Source organism: Fundulus heteroclitus, chromosome 5 (assembly GCF_011125445.2).
Source record: "Fundulus heteroclitus isolate FHET01 chromosome 5, MU-UCD_Fhet_4.1, whole genome shotgun sequence".
NCBI classification, from domain to species: Eukaryota; Metazoa; Chordata; class Actinopteri; order Cyprinodontiformes; family Fundulidae; genus Fundulus; species Fundulus heteroclitus.
The window spans coordinates 8,836,337-8,857,381 of record NC_046365.1 but is presented as its reverse complement, the minus strand read 5'-3'; the positions used below and the strand labels follow the sequence as shown (position 1 = coordinate 8,857,381).

The 21,045-nt window shown below is 42.0% G+C and overlaps 1 protein-coding gene across 12 annotated transcripts in view; it reads left to right on the top strand.

Moving 5' to 3' along the window:
• LOC105936691 (nuclear factor 1 X-type) overlaps positions 1-21,045 on the top strand; it is a 128,268-nt gene that overhangs the window by 85,086 nt on the left and 22,137 nt on the right. For all 12 annotated transcript variants that reach the window (XM_021324109.2, XM_021324110.2, XM_021324107.2 and 9 more), the window contains 3 exons: positions 19,893-19,955; positions 20,148-20,222; positions 20,528-20,651. In XM_021324109.2, the coding sequence (XP_021179784.2) occupies positions 19,893-19,955; positions 20,148-20,222; positions 20,528-20,651 (262 nt within the window). The remainder of the gene's footprint in view (positions 1-19,892; positions 19,956-20,147; positions 20,223-20,527; positions 20,652-21,045) is intronic.

The window sequence follows — 21,045 nt, the reverse complement described above, 5'->3', positions numbered from 1 at the left end:
CATGCCTCTGCTCCCCTTCCTTCCCATGTTGCCTCTTCTTCTCCGGTTCCCTCCATATCCACTTTTCCACATAAAGCTGTTTTTCATAGAAGCCCATGCAGCCTGGAATAGCATTCCCCCGGGCGCTGTAGGGTGAAACACTAGACTTTTCTGAGCCCAAGCCAAACAGATGCTGGCTCTTGGAGTCCAACCAGAAACAAGCCTTCATGCTTCTCTTTTTCTCTCTCGGTTTCTCTCTTCCACTCTTCCCTTATCATGTTTCTCCTTCTTATTCATGTTCATGCTTTTTGTCTGTTCTCCAATCCCATTCTGTCCTTGGATCCTCATCTTTCTTCGTGGTCTCTCGTTTTCCTGACACTTTCTCACACTGTGTTTTCTTTCTGACTCTAGCCGTATTAACTATTGAGGGCAGCGTCTTCGTTTCCTAATCCCTTTGCTGTAGCATCCAAGCAGCCCGGTGTCTGCTTGCAAAGGTCTCTTCAGACTTTTCTTCTCTAAATGTTCTTCTTCAAAACCTGTCCGTAAGGTGCCTGGTACTTGGTACCTCTAGTTTTAAGGGGGGGCTCTTTGCTAACAAAGACAAAAGCAGTGGAAAAGTTTCTGTTTTGACATTACGTGCTTTTTTTCCCCCTTTTACCCACTCTAAGTTGTATATTCCTGCATTTTCTGACCTTACCTCACGTAGCTGTCTTTTCCATATGTTCTTGGTGCATTTTTTACTAGACTTACTTATTTAATTTAAGCTTTCACCCATAGACCCTTTCTGTTATGCAAGTTGTTTGAAATGCAGGCACATATGCTCCCATACTGTGCAAACTCATGCCTGCACACATACAGAGCCTTTTTCATCACATATGCACACATGCATACGGTGCTAAAGGGCCAAACTTGGCTTTGCAGCTTTTGGCAAGCGTTCAACTCTTTCTCTCCTACCCCTCGCTTAGCTGCGGTGTTTACATGAGCTGCCAGTCACAACCAAATCAAAAGCTTTTTCCCCTCAACTTGGAACAGTCGGGGGGTGGGGAGGTATGCTTGGAGCCGACTGTAGACATTTTGGGGGCTTGAATGTTGCCATTTGTGTATACTGCTCCTCTGCATCAGTTAAAAAATTAAAATGTCCTCTAATTGCAGTACAGCTTTGTCTACTTCTCGTTAAATGTATGTAGAGTTAACTGCAGATGCTACATGGTCTTAAGTACATAATTTACTTCTTTACATGACGATCAGCATATACCTGTTTCTGTCACGAAAGCCAATAACACTCAGAATGAACCCATTGAACTTTAGGCTACAGGAGGCTTTTTTTTTTTTTACACTTATGTAACATATTATGGTGGCTGCAATAGGCCTTACATCACTGGTTAGATTACAGAGGATCAGGTCTGCTTACAACCCCCAACCCAGTACACACACACACACACACACACACACACACACACACACACACACACATTACTTTGTGATTTATCAGTCAACACAGCGTAAATGAAAGTTTACATGAGTTTTTAATAAAATACAATGTGTGGGACAGAGATTTACTGATTGGGGGATTAGGCTTTTATGTTCATGTGTCCCGTGTCAGTATCTGCAATCAGCATCAGGGACCTTAATAAACTATCGAGCTGAACAGTGCGGAAGTGAAAGCAGCGCACAACGTAACGCCATTGAAGGTGGAGCTGTGTTTCACAGAGAACAAGACTTGAGCTTGTGTTTTGATTGACAGTCAAAATGTGACGTGAAGGTGTGTTTTTGATTTCAAATGACTTAATAAAACAACAAGGAAAAAGAAAAAAGCTAATTAATTCATTATTTCAGACTTCATTAGTATATTTTGTGAAAAAACATATTTTCATCAGTATGAACTACCTTACGTTCTGGGCGCTGCTGGATCCATTTTTCTTGACAGGAACAGCGATTTTGTCATAACAAGAGTTTCTGCAAGCATTATCTTTCTAAAGTCATATCTGGCTCGACACCTGCAGTTGCAATTTCTAGAACCAAATATTTTGTTCCGTCTGATGAAGCTTTTAAGCAGATCGCAGCTCAAATTTAGGCTAAGGGCTGTTGATTTTCCTCTGATTTGACAGCATTCTCATAATATATTGAGATGTAGCTTCAGTTACTTACAAAACATACAGAAAAACATTTGTTTTGCTTCGTATATATAGTTAGCTCTTTGCTTTCAATGTCCACTTTAATGCAGTGTCTAGATTAACAGCAGGTCACATGACAAAGAAAAACTGGACGTGTACATCATTGCAAAGGGAGGAATATTTCTACACTGTGTACATGAAAACAAGACAGGACTGGACATCTCTAACGAGACTTTTCATGAAAAAACAACAATCTGGGTGTAAGAACGAGAATCCCTCACAGCTGGGCAGTTTTCCAACATTTTATGTCGCATTTAATCAGTCTATGAAATGTCAACCACAACATTTCTTTGGAGATATATTTAGACAGATTAGCCCAATTTTCCGCTTTCTACCCTTCTCTTCTTCATTAATAAATGCGTTTCTTGAGTTGCAGTTGCCATTCATGGCTCTTGACTTGTAAAGTTTAGTTTACAAGTAGTTTGGTTTTGATTTCCTTCTGAGGAAATTAAACAAGTTATACAGGTCCTGCAGGCCTCACAAGAGTAGACAGAGAGAAACCACTGGTTTTTGTTTAAACCGGACGAGGATGGGTTTTGGATCGTAAATTACTGCAGTAACTCACTCAGTCATGTCACAAACTAAAACTGAAAGCTCAGATGTTCTCACCTAAGGGCTCAACGAATGCTGAAGCTTTACTAAACCTGCTTGCTGGAATAATCTCCCGTTGTGTTTGTGGTCTGTTCTGTAACTTGAGGTTTTGGCTTTTGCTCTGGCTGTGTTGTTCCACTAAACTGAATTGATTAGAGACGTGGCTGAAGCTAAGCAAAGCACTGTGGGTATGGATTAACAATACAGCGCAGTAAAAAAAAAACACAGATGTGTTGCCATGTGTACTTGCAGCTGAGCGGGAACACTTTTTGCTCATTTTACTGGTAAAGTGAGGACTTTGGTGTAAAGTGAGGCCCTTTTGTCAGTCTTCACGTTTATTCTGGGCTAGAGGTTAGGTTTAGGTATAAACCAGTACAGGTTAGGGTTAGGGTTAGGGCTAGGTCATAGAAAGGCTTGAAGATGAATGGAAGTCTATGGAAGACAAGGCATGGTCCTCACTATGTACTTTAAACAAGTATGTCTGTTTATTTGTGTGTGTGTGTGCTCCTGTTTAGGCATCAGAGTGAGGACCATTTTCCTGATTTTACCATCAAAGGTAGGACTGTTTGTACCAAAGTAGGGAAATTTTTCTGGTCCTCACTTTGTTTTTGGCTAACTGTAAGCTTTAGGACCAAGGTGTGGATTGAGTTTAAGGTTAGGGTTAGTTATGCACTGGTAATGGTTAGGTTTAGGCTTATTTCCAGGGTCAGACCATAGGAAGGGTTGAAAATGACTGAAAATCAACGGAAGTCAATTGGAGTCAACACATGGTCCTCACTACATATAGCAAGACGAGAATATGTGTGTGTGTGCGCAGCAAGGATGTGATTTAGATTAAGAATTAGAATTAGGGACAAGACATTAAGCAGACTTGGATTATAGGCTAAGCGCTGGAGGTACTTGTGGCTGTGGTGGTTGTTTGTTGTTGTGCTGAACACTTATAGATTCACTCATGGTCATACACAGCTAGATCAATCTATCTGGTTTCTTTGTAGCAATATTTGGAGCTAGCAGACAACCTAGGACAGAGACCCACACATAAACAAACGTTATGTCAGTGCGCAGCGTTTCGGTGACTTGTGGGCTGTGGGCACACACACACTCTTTGTCTGTGATCCAAACTCTGCAAAGACTGGAGGCCTCTGTTGTCTGGCACATGCCTTGGAGTTTCCTGCTGTCCTCTGCCCAGACTAACTGCTCTTTTTCTGGCGGCGAAGACTGAAGACAGCAAAAGGTTACGGAGAGAAAACATGGGTGTGCGGGCACGGATACAATGCACTGGTCTTTGTCTGTTTTTATCTTTTACTCAGTCATTCATGCCCGGTCCTTCATCCTCACAAACACGCGCATATAATTGACCTAATGTGCCAGTGATGCAGCTCCCCATTGAGTGTCTATACTGCCAAACAGATGGGGTTCTGCTTTATTGTGCGTCTACAATCTGATTGGTTTACATACTAGCCTCTGTCGGTGCCCTCGCTTGTTTGTTCGGACTCCAAGCTGTTCGAAGCGCCGCTTGCTGCGAAGGTTATCGCCATCGCCATTTGTTAGTGCTTGTTCACATGGCCTGTATAATGCCTTTAGTCCACATCACTCACGAGAAGTAACTCAACAGTTTACTGTCATGGCTGTATTTTAAACTAGTCACAAACTTCACCCATGTTGTTTCCCATGTTAAAGTTTGTGTGTGTTTTAAATATATATAATTGTTTATTTTCAGCCTAGCTGGAGTTTGGTGGGAGCGGTGCGGAGCCGTCTTAGCCAGCTGTGTATTCATGAGCGTCATGGTCCTTCATTGATATTCTCTACCTCCTTGCACACCAAACATTTTGCTGATTTATGTGTGCAGTTGTAGCTCTCAGCTGTATCGCTGATCACATCCAAGGAATCACCCACACATACAAGCACATGTTCACAGGGTCACCCGTTGGTGAGAGCAACTGGGCTGATTTCAGACCGGCTCTTGTGCCTGGCTCCGGCTTCCTCACATGACCTCACCCTTTGGCCCTCGGCTCCTCTAGCTGCTGGCATTAACCAAGCTACACACAATGGTGACAAGTGTATGCCTCCGCGTGTGCCTGAATCTGTGTGATCATTACCAAATGCCCGCATCTTTATTTTGTGCACAGTGCTTTTCTGGGACTGTATGTGCTCCTAATTGTTTTTAACTTTTTAAATGAGAAATCATGTTTTCTTATTCAAATTCACTTTTTAGGACAAGCAAACTAAACTACTGTTTGTTTGTAGGAAATTTAGATTTTTGTATTCAGACATTTGTTAGATCACCAGAATTTTTTTTTTCTTTCAGCCTGATGCTAATTGGAGACTGTGATAATGTTGGACATGCACTAATAAGAATTTTGTGGACAACTTCCATTCTCCAGAGATTGGAAAGCTTGAACTGGCAAAACTCATCTGTCTGTAAGATTTCTGACATAAAACATTATAAGAAATGCATCGACATTTTTGTATGCTAATTGTTCTGTGATGAGCAGTTAATATTGATCAATATTGGATGCATTAGAACGGTCACTGTAAAACTGGTACTACTATTTTAAATGAAGACAAAAATGATTATAGAATACAGAATTGATTTTGCATCATATATTAGCAATACTTACCGCAATCATAACAGACAGAGTTTGACTACTCAAAAGGATAGAACAGAGCATCTTTGCTGTACTCCATTCAGCCTTCATGTTATGTCCTGGAACTCTGACTCTCTCTTGTTCCCTGAATTAACAAAATACATGTTGTAATAAACCGTAGAAAATAGATTTCTTTACAGCTTCTTATGACACTTACATTTTCAGGTGAACTTGTTTTGTCTTAAAACCGTCTGAGTGCTGCCTTCTTTGGGTTGAACAGTGGCTATAGCAGATGAATTCTCCTATTCTTTCAAACGGTACATGCTTTCGCCTTCATAGCCCCGCGTTTTGGTAAAAAAGCTTCTCAGTCAAATGCGCACCATTGCCCCCTCGGCGAGTTGGACCTAGGACTTGGAATATGGAGCATTGAGATCATTGATTGATAGTATTTAGTGTTTGTTACTGCTTTCAACATTAGCCCATGTCAGTAATGATGCTGCTAACATCACTTTACCACTGTAGTTGTTTGTGCGGTGGCTTATCTGACTGTAAAAAAGATCAAATTTTTGAGTTTCTTATGCAATTTATTTTTGCACCTCTATGTACTATCAAAGGAAACATTGGGCTGTGGGCCTTACATGGACCTAGACAGCCTTCGCTGTCTTTTAACAACCAAAAGGACATACTTTAAAAGTACCGTATGTGATATTATGAGCTGCAATTTTGAACATCATCCTGCAATGATATTAAAAAAACCTTTATGGACTGCAGCTTCTTACATGGAGTCCCGGAAGCTGACAAGAGCATCAACCTGAGAGCGAAGACCTGCAGAGAATCCAGTATACCAATCTGATCCTTGACTTACATACTGTATTTCTCATCACTCGTCACTCCGTGGTGTAGTAAATAAAGATGTAGTGTCATTTTTCAGGGTTTTTCATAAAGATTCTAATTTTGGTCTAAAAAGTATATGATAGCAGATGTCAATTAGGTTTGCGCATGTTTCTTTCCATTTATTTTTGCTGCGCAGTCAACTACCGATAACAGCATGACAGGGACTTTGACTCTAACTGGCTGCAGCCGATTCTTTTTTATCTGAATCACATTCCAGTTACCACAAGTGCGGTTTGGAGCAGATCTGGAAAACATTTGAAACGGTGGATTTATGCTGAGCCGACTTTCTAAACTCATCCCAGATACAATCTGGATTTGTCTGAAAACAGATTTGGTTTAGCAGAGCGAACGTGGTGCATGAGCAAGAACAGACACTTAACTGAACTCGTTAGGTGTGAAGCATCAGGGCATAAGGTCACAGTTCTCTAAAATCTCCAGTCCACCCTCTGACTGTTCCTTACATGGCCTGTAATCCTCATCCTGCATGGCAACGCTCACACACGGGAACACGCACCACCTAAAATCCACCAATACCGGATCAGACGTCCGCTGACATGCGACCAAAATGATGCCGCACCGACCCATTTGCTCATGCTTTCTGACATCACTGTGATTGGCTGGAGTGTGTCAACACCCCTGTGTGCGGTACACGCCAACACACAAACACATTCAGACTGTTTGCTTTGCTTGCCCTGCGCTGAGCCGTCTGGCTGGCATCATCTCTAACCCCAGAGCCAAAGGGTCAAAGGTGATCGGCACTTGGCAGGACGGCCTTCATGTCTGCCTCCTCTCCTCCTCTCCTCATGCCTGCGTGTATTTGTGTGCTGTCAGCATGACAGTGTGAACACTTTAATCAAGTTTGCTCCCACTGAGCGTTCCCTGTATGCACCGTATAGATTGGTGCGGAGCATTTCTTATTCTTCTAGCTTGCTAGCATCCTTTCTAGCTAGCATCTGTTCTCTAGGTTCCTGCACGTTCCCCCTCCTCCTGTCCTCTTGGCAGACACCGACAGGACCGACTCTTGTATTGTTTATACTTCCCAGTGAGACGCATACTGTGTCAGAGTCCAGCCCACTGAGATCTGCTCTGTATGTGTTCAACCGAGCAAGGAAAACTGTCCAACACCTACTGTATGACGCAGGCTGCTATTGTGCAACTCAATAAACCCAAAAGTCAAATTACTTCAGTTGACTTAATATGTACAGTATATTAAAAAAAAGTTTTACCTCGGAAAATTACTTTGACTTTTGCGCATCCCCCAAAGATCGTTTTTTTTGGATATTCAAATATATTCAGATGGATGGATGCTGTGTTTATTTTCATAACTGTTTCCTCGCGGGGAAGGAACTTAAGTGTTCCTCAGTAATTGGGTCTTTTGCTTTCCAGCGCGGCGCATCCACCAGCTGACGTATTGTTATGTTCATAAAGTGGCACATTTGCCGTGAATTTTCATTGAAGTGTTCCTCGGGAGAGGGAGAAAAAGAAATACTTGGCTGCTGGAAGAATGTTTGTTATCTCTGTTATCTCAGTGGTGCTTTTTGGAGGAGTTGCCAACCTTGCTTAGTATCACTTTGAGGTTGTTTGTGTGTGTGTGTGTGTGTGTGTACACTGAGGATGTTTTTATACTCTTATCGACGTGTCCTTGGCTGATCTGGTGCACCAGCCTTCTATCAGTGAAATTTGCTTTTTTTTTTGCATGACTCTTGAAAGAAATGCGAAGACTTGGGGAGATAAAACGGAGGAAAGGTGTAACATTGGAAAGACGGCCCAAAGAAACAACAATAAACAAGTAGGAGCGGTAAATGCCAGTCCAGTGGTCGAAGCTGTTTGAGCTGCGATTCGACCAGGTAGAAGAATATGGATGAAAAGAAAATCCGAAGTGACGGCTTCATCAAAGGAACACGTTTGAGGTTTACCTTAAAGCACCCCATTTGCTGGCCAGACAGGCAGTGTGTATAACAGGCCCAGCACAAAGACCTACAGTGTGTATGTAGGGCAGCAGGAAAAGGGACCGGGGGAGGAGAAATCCAAGTCTTAGCACAGGCCCTTCCCTCACTCTGCCTTCAGCTTGCTTCTCTACTCTTTCTGACACATTAAACAGCTCATGATTTCTCTTCTGTCCTTTCTACAACGTTCTTCTATTTTATTTAATCTTTACTCTCCTTTTTAAAAAAGATTCTTTCATTCTGCTGTGGATTTCCCCCATTACGGCGTGCGCTCGCTTCTTCTTCCATCTCAAACGGCTTTCATCTGCTTATGCTAAAGAGTGTGCAGTACTTTGATTCGAAACACTTTCTTAAAACAGAGCGGCGTGCACGCTGCGCGAGGGTCTCCCTATCTCAGGGCAAAAAAAAAAAAACGATAAGCTCCTACTCGCAGCTCTGTGTTTACGGCTCCATATTTCACTTTGGATTTATTCACATCACATCTCTCACCCTTTTCATGTCTTTGTCTCTATTCCTGGCCTGCTTCTCTCCACAGTCTAGAGAGCGAAGTCTGAGCTAGCTGAGACGCCTGGCCCAAGGCCTTGTTGCTTTATTTGCATTTCACCATGGCGCACACGTGCCAGGAAAACGCCACCTGGTGGCGGTAGCCCCTACTGCAGCAGCTCCCTCTTTAACGTATGCGTGTGGATCACTGATGTTTGTGTTAAGTCGAAGCCGTGCGGCAGTAGCAGTGAGAGAAAGTGCACCGCCTTCTTCCTTCTCCCACCCCGTGCTCCCCTTCTCTTTCCCTTTCCGGCCTTTGTGCAGCTGTATTTATTTGGGCTGGATCGGGGCTTTGCAAAGACACCGGCCCTTGATATGCTCGGGGCCCCCGCCCCGGTTGACTCCTTTAAACTGAGTAGAGATGGAGGGTGACAGGATAATAATGCCGGTGTCAACACCACTTACAGGACAGTTATATCAGTATCAGCGCGGCAGGAGCACGTTCACACTCTGTTAGGCTGGGTCGTGAAACGCGCTGGGGGCCCCCAACCACACACACACACACACACACACACACACGCACCGAGTGCTCTCCAAACACTGTTAATAAAGCAGATCAGCTGTATGTAAACCCTCGTGAATGAAAGTAAAGTTTGCAAAAAAACGTATTCACAGCCTCCACCAATTTTAAGACATGTACATTGACACCATGACATGTAAGTGTGAATTTTTATAGATTCAAATGTATTCAAGGAAAAGTCAGCCACACTTGCATGTGAGATCCTTATGGAGGAAATGTGTGTTTGTGTGTGAAACAGAGGGAGAGAAGATGCACGCAACGTCTTTTGGTGTTTGGTCGAGTAGTTTCACAACTCCTTGAGCCCTTGTGGTCCTTCAGGACTTGAAGCAGCAAACTAATGCAAGAATTGTCAAAACCCCGAGGCACTGCATCTCTTATATTGATTACACGTATTAGTATCTGTGCAGAGTACTTTAATTACTCATTGCATAGGAAATAGCAAAGGAACCAAAGATTATTTTTTTATCTTTCAATCTTAATTATAATTTTTATTTATAAACTTACTATATCCAACATTTTGTGCAATAGCATTGAGATAATCTGCTGCCGTTCTACCTAAACATATTTGTCCTCATGATTTATTTTTATTTCTTTTTTTTATTTTTATTTTTGGTCAAATCAAGATGGAAGCCAAAAATGAGAGGACAGGCTTCTAGCAATCAGGGTCTGTTTATCCCAAAGCTTTGTTTCACATGCTCTGACGTGGAGAAGCGAGTCTTGGCGTGTGTGCGAATGCTTAATCTGTGACTCATTTTTAACTCAATATAAAAAGAAATGCAACTGAAGTGGCTGCGCGGCTTAAATTAGTGTTGCACATTAAGAAACTGACCCTTTTGCTCATGTTGGGCTGAACATGGACGTGATGGTGGGATTTAGGTATTACATGTGAACACTCAAATCGAACATGGAGGTCAAAACAGTGAGACCATCACGGAGGATTTGATTGACAAGCACTGAAGGTCACATTACATTCCTTTTGTGTTTTTTTTATTGATTTATTTATTTTGCAAGCTTTTCTCCAACCAGTCTATATTATCAGATGCTACAATAAATGACTCAAATATACAAATAGACTCTTTGAGTAAAAAGAAAAAACATTTTTACTCTCTGTGTCGCTTCAGAATCTTGATAGATATGTTTGTGGACTTGAAGCCTTTTTGGGGACGCTGTCACTGACTCTACAGCGTTATTTATTTCCAGTTAGACTCCTTTTAGGAGGTCTAAAGAGTCTTTCCTAACTCTGTAATGGAGATACATTTCAGAATACCTTGTGGTACACTCATAGTTCAGTAGTTGAGGTAAAGAGGGTAATAAGAGGTTAGGTGGCTGGTGTGTAAGGGCAGTGGCAAGCATGGGCATCTGGCCAGTCAGAATTTACCCCCAAACCGCCTCTCTATCACCAGCTCCACCCATTCCCTCCAAGTTTATGCGCCCTCTCCAAATCCAGAACCTGCTGACTATTTTTCACCTCTTTTCCGATCCTACAAAAAAAAGTTCCCGCCTTGTAATTCCCGCCCTCCACCCCCTCCCTTCTCTCACAGGGTGCATTCTCCTCCTCTCGTTCTCCCCCCATCTCTCCATCTTTCTCTCCATCCCTCCCCTCGTCACTCAGTATCCCTCTCTCCTGGGCCTTCTTGCCGTAGTGCCGTGCTGTTGGCAGCGAGTGGGCGCAGGCGGCACACAGACGGGAGCACAGATGGGCAGCAAGCTGTGCAGGGCGGCCAGGCACACCTGCTCCACACACACGAGCTCACAGACACACACAGACACACACAGGCGCACACAGACATATACATACGCACACATACAGAGCCATACTCTGCCACCTCACCACACAGCCTGCCTGCCTGCATGCCCGCCTGGCACGGTGGCAGTGTGATGCAGGGACACACACATGCACAAATACACAGACACACACAAATATATATATATATATATATATATATATATATATATATATATATATATATATATATATACTTTTTTTAAAATAGGGGAACACCACATCCCAAATCAGATCACATTCGGTGCAATAGAGTTCTCTGTCTGATGTATATGTTGGCTTCAGCTACGAACCACTATGCTAATGGCTAATACGCTGGCTTAATACACAATAAGTGACATGATAATTTGGTGTCTTTGTGAAGGAGACCCCCAAGTTGAATCCTTGGTAAAATCTTTATTTATTTATTCATTACTGTTATTTTTAATTGCAAGAGTTTATACAGTAAAACTTTTTTTCCAAAAAAATCCTTGGGATGCTATTTCAAGGACCACGCCTGTTGCTAATCTTAGCCACCGGTAGCATGTACCTGTAATACTGTGAGAGGGTTTCTGCTAAAATGTGTCTGGTTCATGGGGAGAGAGCTGTATCACTGTTGTAACACTTAAAAAGCTGAATCAGATTTAGTATATTCCGTCTTTTCTGTCCATGAAAATGTCCGACTAAAAAGATTGAGAGGAAGTTCAGTGTCTCTCTGTCTGTCTGTGAGTATGTAAGTATGTGCCTGCTTGTGGCTAAAGGAAAGGGACTCTTGGTTAGGATTATATTGTAAAATTGCCCTATCCATTGATTCTTAATGCGCTAAACTAATTTTGTACCTTCATGTTGGAGTGTGGAGATGCTTTTTTTTCTAGTCATGGTCAGCATTTCCTTTCCTTCATTACACAAGCTGGCCAGGCTAAGACGAAAACCTTGTCAAACTCATATAAACTAAAATTCAACCTTTATAGAACCATCTGTTAGCTGTTTTTTCAATTTGTTTTGCTTTTACATTGTAAATTATTTACCTGGACATAATTCCCCCCCTACCACAAACCAACTTCTGCGTTCCATGCACAAGACTAGATGGTAGTCTACAGGACATAGCTTTGCTAAGTCAGGCTAATGCTCTCAAAGTATGAATATCTGTTACTTCTTGATTCACATTTGCTATTCAGTAAGATTTAGTAGTATTCAGTGAAGTGGTTCATGAAGAAAGACACGAGAGTGGAATGAAATGGTTACATTTTATTTTCATGTCAAGAATCAAGAATCTGTATTGTCACCATGTGTTATCATGGTGATTCTTTGTTTTTAGATAGACAAGTACCAACAATATATGCTGTGAGGACCTGAAGAGCAACTGCTTCCACTACCACTACCAGGAATGATCAACAAGATACCATACCATAATCGGTGTAAAAAATGTGCAATATTTCATATTTAAACTTAATTTGAACACTTTTGATACATGAATATTCAAAGTTTACCTTGTTCTGGAAGTTATTCAACGGTTTTCAGGATTTTTTTTCAGTCCAAGAGTTAGACTTTAAGCACCTTTCTGATTATCTTGAAGCCCATTCCCGTATTCAATAAATCTACTGTCATGTCTCTGATGTTTTTCACTGCTTTGAGGTCTTGCCCATAATAGTGGGGAATAGACTGGAAGATTGTTTTTTTTCTCTCTCTCCTGTGGACAGGTGTGTTTATACACTGAAGATCCCAAGCCAAATTTAGATAGAACTGGAGTACTTATTTCACTCAATGAGACCCAAATCTATTTGAACTTTGTTGTAAGTATAAGTAAGAATGCTTAGAAAATCAGCAGGGGAACAAATAACAGTGAGAAACAATTAGCATATAACATATAATATATACAGTTATTATTTCTACTGAAATAAAATAGAATTATCCAAATCGTCACATAAGGATTAATACCTTTAGAATGAAAGCAGTGCTGCATACACCCAAACACATCTATCTACCAAACGGGGTGATGAAGACTTGTTAATGCCGTAGAAAAGAAGTATACCCTGGTATGACACACAGACATAAATAATAATAAAAAAAGTAGAACAGAAATATATAGCTGTTTCTAAATATATAAATAAAAGAGGGAAATAAAATGACGTCCAATAAAAGAGCTGAGTGAACATCTGTGTGGGATAGCCAGGGGGATTAGGAGGGTTTGGAACATTTTAAGCGCATTAAGGATTAAAAAAAGGTCAGAATGTTTAGCAACATACCGATAAACCTCTTAAGCGAAACCCAATTGGGAGGCTGTACTGTGTTATCCTGTGTTTTGGGGAGGAGAGCAGAGGAGAGGGGGAGGAGGGGGGGGTGTTGTAGAGTTGACATTTGTTCCAACAAGGAGGGGAATCGACACAATGTGGTGTTACACACAGGCAGGCGAACACAGATGGATGCTTCCTCATCGGATGCGACTGCAGACCATGCATAACGGACGTAGTAGTTGAGCGTGTGCGTGGCTACGCTGAATCGACACGCAAAGAGCAGCATTCTGTACGAATCTGTGACAGCTGACATTTTCTATTTTGCATTGTACTGTTGGGGTCATTTTATTAATTTTTTCAGGTTTTTTTCCCTCTTTCTCTGTTACGGTTAGTGGCTTTGAGTGATAGCGGAGTTTGTTTGGATCTGGTCCTATTTTAGTTAACCTGTTGCTTGGGTGTGCATGAAGCACGACCGACAGGCGAGTCTGACTTACCCACTACCACCTGTTGGTCGACAGCCGGGTCCAACAAGTAACCGAGCTGATACCTAATCCAGAACTGATTGATGCAAACCAAGTTGTTTGGGTTAGCTGGGTTGACTGGTGTGATAGACTGGGAGAGTTACAGTGTCAGTAACACACGGAAGCGATGAGTTGTCATAAGAAGCTCTGAGAGTTGAAAATGACTGGACCTTCACAGTTGGGCCTTTAAAATACCTCCAATATAAGACAATAATTGTGGTGTGGAGAAGGTAGGACATGTGAAAAGGAAAGGCACAGAAATATGCCTGAGTGCCAGATAAATTGCGAGCGTTAAGCTGCACTGATGGATGGAAGGGAGAGGGCAGCGTGAGGCCCAGTAATGTGTGTCAGGGCCATGATGAGTGGGGTTACGTTGATTGCCGTGGGGTCATGGGACTTGCCCTGTAGCCTGTGGAGAAATACTGTAATCACCAAGCCACGACAGCAGTCATCGCTTAGCTGCTGCCATGAAGAGTTATTGAAGTTAAAATGCAGACAAATACCTTCCTCAAAAGGCTTTTTTTTTTTTTTTTTTTACTTTGTCTTTTTCAGATTTCAAGAGCCAAATTGGGATATGGTATCATTTTCTGTCAGCCAGTCCCTGCACATGTTTTCACAATCCTGGAAATGTTGGATGTAGAAATATGTGAATGAATAGTTTCGCTGTGACATCACAATGAAAACAAGGCACACACAGATTGAAGGTCAAGTGAATTAATACCATTCCCATCTACACATCATTACTTTCCATTCGCTAGTGAATCTGCCTGAACTATGTTTATATTATCTTCCAGTCTGGTCCTCCAAGCTAAGACTGTTCAAAGTTGTGTGCAAAGTTGATGGCTTTTAATTCTAACTTAGTTATTTAACTTGAATTAACATACTACTTGGGATGTCCTCAAAAAGGACATCCCAAGAGAAAATGGGCAGACTTGTTTGCGTTTGGGTTTTATTTGGTTGCTGTAACTATTTAGGTGTGGCTGAGATGGAGAGTCCAGTTTCAGTTTTAAGTGTCTTAAATTGCCATTTGCTGTATATTGGCATTCTACAAATAAACTGAATGTTGAAATGGAGTAGGAGGAGTGCAGCTATCTTAAAGAAGAAGTTGTGCTTTGAACCTTCACTGAATGTCTGGACAGTAGAGTAAGGCGTATGATATTTCCTTACTTTGGGGAGTGGTGGCCTAGTGTTTAGAGCATTGAGCTTGGGTCCCAGAGGTTCTGAGTTCAACTCCCACTGACTGCCACTCTGGGTCCCTGAGCAAGACCCTTAACCCCCAATTGCTCCCCAGGGGATGGGTTAAGATGCAGAAATGAATTTCTCCATTGTGAGATCAATAAAGTTAATTAATTATAATAATTAACTTTCTGCTATACCAATAGGCTCCCAGTGACCAACCAATAGTAGTCCAGGACACACACATTAGGTCACTGTCAATTACTGTAAGAATAGGGAACTATACAAAAAACTGGAAAGTCCTTTAAATATGACATATTAGTGCATTCATTTTCACAAAACAGGAAGTTAGTTTGAATTCGGGTTGACGTTCACTAATTGTTCACCAGTATCCGATTTTGCCTCATGGGACGGTGAGTTCAAGCTGCTCCGATGCGGGCGCAGGTATCTGCTGGCAAACTGTAGGGCTAATAGACTGAAAGAAAATCGTTTGTTCCTTCAGCTTTAAATTGCTTGTTGGGATTTTTAGCAAATAGTTGAGATTTTTCTTTTCTTCTTTTTAAACTGTAGCTGTGAAATCATTGACCTTCAGGGAAAAGAAAGAATCTTGAACCATTTTACTTTAACTTTACACCTGTTCATCTCCCATTTAAAGAATTTGTTTTACAATGTTTTTATTGAATGTACTTAATAAATAAGGCGCACAGGACCGAAATTAGTCAAATTGTATATTTGAATTGTTGGTTAGTTACTGAACATATACATACATGACAGTTTACAGTGTGTCCACAGTGGCTGACTATAGCAGCCAAGCTTTTTGATATAGTAGATGAGCATATTTCTAGTTTATCAAGGCAAAACAGTGTTCCTATAGGAATAGAGGCTGTAAAAAGTAGCTGAAACCCTAAAATTGACCTTTTCCCTGTTGCATCATCCATTTCCCCTTCGTCCCAAATCTGTGTTCTGGTGGAAAATATTGCATGTTATAATCTCCATTGACCTATACTCTACATAGATTGTGTTTTCCTCACCAATCTAAGTAGGCCTTGTAGTAAAAAACATTATGGCTAAATTATTAATCAACCACAATAGTTTTTTAAAGATCTCAATAAAACAGTGCTGGAGATCACAAATTGAGCACAGCTTGTTTCTCATGTACATGTCTGGGCCATGCTTTGGCTTTATCTTCACGTATTGTTTCATTTTAATTCACTGATTTGAAGGGGCTGCACAATTGGCTGAAAGATTTGAGGTTAAAAATGTGTTTGTTGGCGGTAAACGCAGCGGGGCATCTGAGGAAAAGGGGCTGCAGGACTCTGATTGGGGTCGCTGAAGGGAGGGCTTTAGGGGGCTGCGGTGAGAAGATAAGGGGCTGGATGTGCGCTTCAGAGGCTGGCTGGGGGTAAGGATGGGGGGGTTGTGACTGCTGTGGTAGCCTGCAGCTTGCGGAGCAGTGATAACCAGTAACCAGACCCCTGTTTTACCTCCTCTCTCACCATGTCCTCCTCTCTTTGCTGTGCAGCTATATGATGCACGGCCACACTCAGCAGTGGGACTGGTTTCCAGCGAGTGATGTCGTGATGTCTCTGAACTGCAAAAGTCATATTAGTTGAAAGCTCCAGGGTCCAACGAAGTTTTGCTCTCCTCTTGATTAGCCCCCTTGAATAAAAAAAAAAAAAAACCCAACAACAAAAAACAACAGACCAAACAAAGGAAGAACAGAAAGGACAGTACATTCATGCCGTCTTTATCTCTCGTGTATTTTTTCCTCTACCACTGATGGTCTCTTATCCAACTTGACTTTCACCTTTCACATTTTGTGCAACAATAGAGCGTGTTGGAGTTCATTGCAACTTGCCTACAATGAATGGCAAAGGTTTACCAATAATGACTCCGTGAAAAAAACAAATGAATCGGTATCACGAATATGAGAAATAAATTCATAACGACTCAATCACAGGATCTTCCTGTTATGTTGTTTGGTACTACGACCATTAGTTGTTTACCGATACGTTCTGCTCACAAGATGAAAAGATACAGAAACCAGGGTTAACATCAATTAGAAGAGACGAGATTTTAACTATATAAGTAAGTAAGTAAGTAAGTAAGTAAGTAAAGTTTATTTGTATAGCACTTTTCACAGATAAGTGCTTCACAGTAAAAATGTAATACAGTAAAACAATGAACAATACGATGCATAACAACATTTTAAAAACCAATGGAAACATACAGACAAAACCGTAAAAAAAAAAATTCACTTTGACAGATTAAGTGAAGGCTTTACTAATCATAGATTGCGTTTTGAATAATCTGCAATCTGTGATATAGATTCAGTTCAGGGTTGACCCGTCTATCTGAATTGTTACAGCTTGTTTAATACTTAGCTTGTCCTAATCTCCGAAGTTATCCCATTTGTGTTTTTGAAAGTAGAATTAGGTTTTCGTCAATCTCAAACTGTATTTTATATCATTTCTGTTCAAATGTAGAGTCGTCCATGTAGTTTTGACTCTACAAAGGTGATCAGCTGCAGTCCAGAGTCGTTAAAAAGATATTAAAATAGCCATTTGATTGAATGATGATACAAAACTCCTAGTCAGACACTGATATTAGCATTGTTATGCAGCTCTGGTGGACTGTAGGGATGGACAACATGGACTTCAAATTCTCCCATTCATTCTCATATTGTGATGACAAACCAGGCGATAATAACTATTTAGCATGTTATTATTGCCTGTATCCTGAGCTTCTAATCAGTTAAAGTGCGCCACTTGCTACCTTCGTAACACATTGATGATGAAGTGCATTGAGACAAAACAAATTACTGGACTTAGGCTCTGACTACTTTTATCAACGCCTTTCAATGGAACAAGTTTGAGAAGGACTGGCGGGCATTGTGCCTTCAACGTTGGCAGACAACCAGGTGCTGCTGGTGTGTGTTCTTTAATAGAAAATAAGAGCGACTCTTTCTGACGTGCGTCTAAACGCTGCTGGTCCACGACGCCCCTCGTGAATGCGAAGCATGCGTCGTTGTTTGAGTACGGGGACGGACCGTCGACCCGTCCAGAGCGTTACGACTCGCCGCCACCAGAGCTGTTATCGAGGCGTCGGTTCAAGCGTGCCTTGAAGTCAGTACGGCGGCATTCCTGCTACTAACACTGGACGCACTGTGAGGTGGGCTGAATATTGTGAGGAAGAGTGTTTACAGTCATTTAGAGCCCGTGAGTGAAATACCACACGACGGTTAAAAGTCCACTGAAGTCAGGTTGTGTTTTTTTTTTTTTTTGCGACAGCTTTCATTGGCCATCGTACGTGTTTACTCTAAGAGCCTACCTCAGTGTTTGTCCACGTACGAGCGTGTGTTTAAATGTGTCTGGGGGGGCGTGCGCGGCGGGGGCACTGCCACGTATGTTCGGAGCGAGTGCTGTCAGTTAGCTGGAATGCTGCACTGCCGCCAATGCTAAGATGGCTGCCAAGCTCTAAGATGGCTGCCAGGATTACACCCAGCCTGTGAGAGACACGCGGAGGAGCGAGAGTTTCAGCGAGAGAAGCCCTCTTTCATTTGCTCTTTCTTTCTTTCCTTCCTTCATTCTTCCTCCTCTCTGTCTCAGTCTAGCCTACTCCTTCTCTCTCCCTCTCTCTCTCTCTCTGAGGATAAGCAGTGTGTCGAAGGCAGCGAGACAGGTCTGTTATTGTTTCTGCTCAGTAATCTGTGGCTTAGTGTGGCTGCAAGGCAAGTGCTGCTGGCATGAATCTCTGCGCTCTGTTATCACCTACAGCCTGCAGATAAACACCTCCTTTAGCTCGCTCGCTAGCTAGCTGGGGCCTAGCAGGGCCTGAATGGGCTGCCATTGGCTTTAGTTCCCCACACCTCACTTGTCCAGGAAATGGAGCTCAGTCTCATTTTACTCTGTGTTTTGGATAAGTGGAGGAAGAACATGTGTGCTATGCTACGGCTTGGTACATGTGTTCAAACACAAATGCTTTTTTTAAGGCAACTTTGCCACAGACTCCGGCACTTTCTCCAACATCCTTTTTCAACGTATCACTCCCTCATATCTTATGTTTAATCTTAGTGTTCACGTGTTTCCAAGGCTGTTTTACATTGATACAAGATCAAATAAGACAGTCCGGAGCAAGAAATAAGTTAAACAAAAGGCAAAATAATAATAAAGTTACTAAAAATAAGTGATAGATTAAACAAGACTATAATAATAAAACAAATAGAGCAGCTTTATTGATACTGAAGGGTCTACGTCTATGTTTTACAGACAGTTATGAACAAGTGGTAGGTGAGAACCGGTCTGAACTGTAAAGAAAGTTGTGAACAGAGGATAAACAGGCAGCTGCCCATGGATAAATAATACATAAATAAATGTGGCAGAGACATCCGCGAAGCTTTCCCCTGTACCCGTGTGTGTAAGCACGCGTATGTGCGTTCATGCGTGGATTACGACGTGTATTAAAGTATGAAGCAGGAACGAAAGGAGAAACAGATTGAGAGAGAGAGGCCATGCGTTTGTGTTCACATGTTCACATATGTGTGTGTAAGGTGCTCTGTTTATGTAGACCAAATCCCTACAAGCAAGAAGGTATTAAATAGGATTAGGGTGAGCGATACGATTACGTGGTTAGATACTAAATGCCGCGGCAGCGCACTGTAAATCATTGCACCTTGATTGCACAGAGACGGGACCGGCGGGAGAGAACATTCTTAGATACGAGCGAATCTCACACACACACACACACACACTCTCCAACACGATGTGTGAATTCGCAGATATAAATTAACAAGATGCATAACATACTCTAGCACATACTGCAGGTTTTTCCTATTCTCTCTCACATCTCAAATATCAAATTCCCTATATCCATGAGGCACTGAATTTTTTTATTTTTTTTTACATGTTAAACTCTTGGCTAACCTTTGCCTTTGTCTTGTCTCTTTCTGTGCCTTTGCCCTACAGAATCTGGACAATCAGACAGCTCCAGCCAACAGGGAGACACAGACATCAAACCACCACCCAATGGTAGGTACCCGCACGAGCATTTTCCATGTCCAAACACTGCTACACTGGCTGAGTACAGCTGTTATGGATGCTGTTACCAAACACACCTTCACAGATGATGATCGGCCAGGTTGCAGATAGCAGCCTCCTCAAAGTCAGTTTAACACAAGACAATGAACTGCAACCCTTTCCCCCCCCCCCCTTTCTGTACAGGACACCTGAGCTTCCAGGACTGCTTCGTCACCTCAGGAGTGTGGAATGTGGCGGAACTAGTCAGAGTGTCACAGAGTGAGTTATTTCTCTCTTCAAAGGCCTTGAAGAAGAGCTACGTTAGCCTCTAAAGTAGGACAGCCCTACAGCATATTTAGTAGTTTCCTCTATATATCTTCTCTGGTTGTAATCTTTAACTGTACCAGGAAAAAGGGGTATCTATTGAATACGTTTATTACAGTCAACAATGTTCTCTTTGATGCTGTTTTTTTGGTCAAAGTTTAATCAGCTGCGTTATTATTTTGAGAAGTGAATCATCTTTGTTCATACCTGTATATATTCCTATCTTATTCTTTGCTTTCTTCTCTGTTCCTCCTTCTCAGCTCCCGTAGCCACGGCATCAGGGCCCAACTTCTCACTGGCTGAGCTGGACAGCAGTCCCAGTTACTACAACATTAACCAGGTCGCTCTGGGACGGCGCTCACTCACCTCCCCTCCTTCCACCAGGTAAGCACGCATGACACTGGACCCACATCCACACATTGCACAGTCCAGAGTAAAATGGGCCAGTTACCCGTATCAAGGGGTATTAAGGTTTTTAGAAGTTACGGTCTAAAAAGTGCAGAAATTCTGCACCACACTGTTCCTACGTTTTAAAGTCCTTTGAGAGAGAACACATTTTCTCTTTTGCTGTGTGGAGGACAGAATAATGTAGTGCAGCCCCTCCCCTACCTGTTGCTCCTTACTGCTGCTCAGCTGGCTCAAAGACCACTGCACTTATGTAAATGTGTAGTCTATGTTTTTAAATGTGTCTGTGTGTAAGAATTTAAATACCAATAAATGCATAAATAAATAGCATTTTACCTGTAACTATGAAGTTTTTGCATCAGTAGGTTTAATT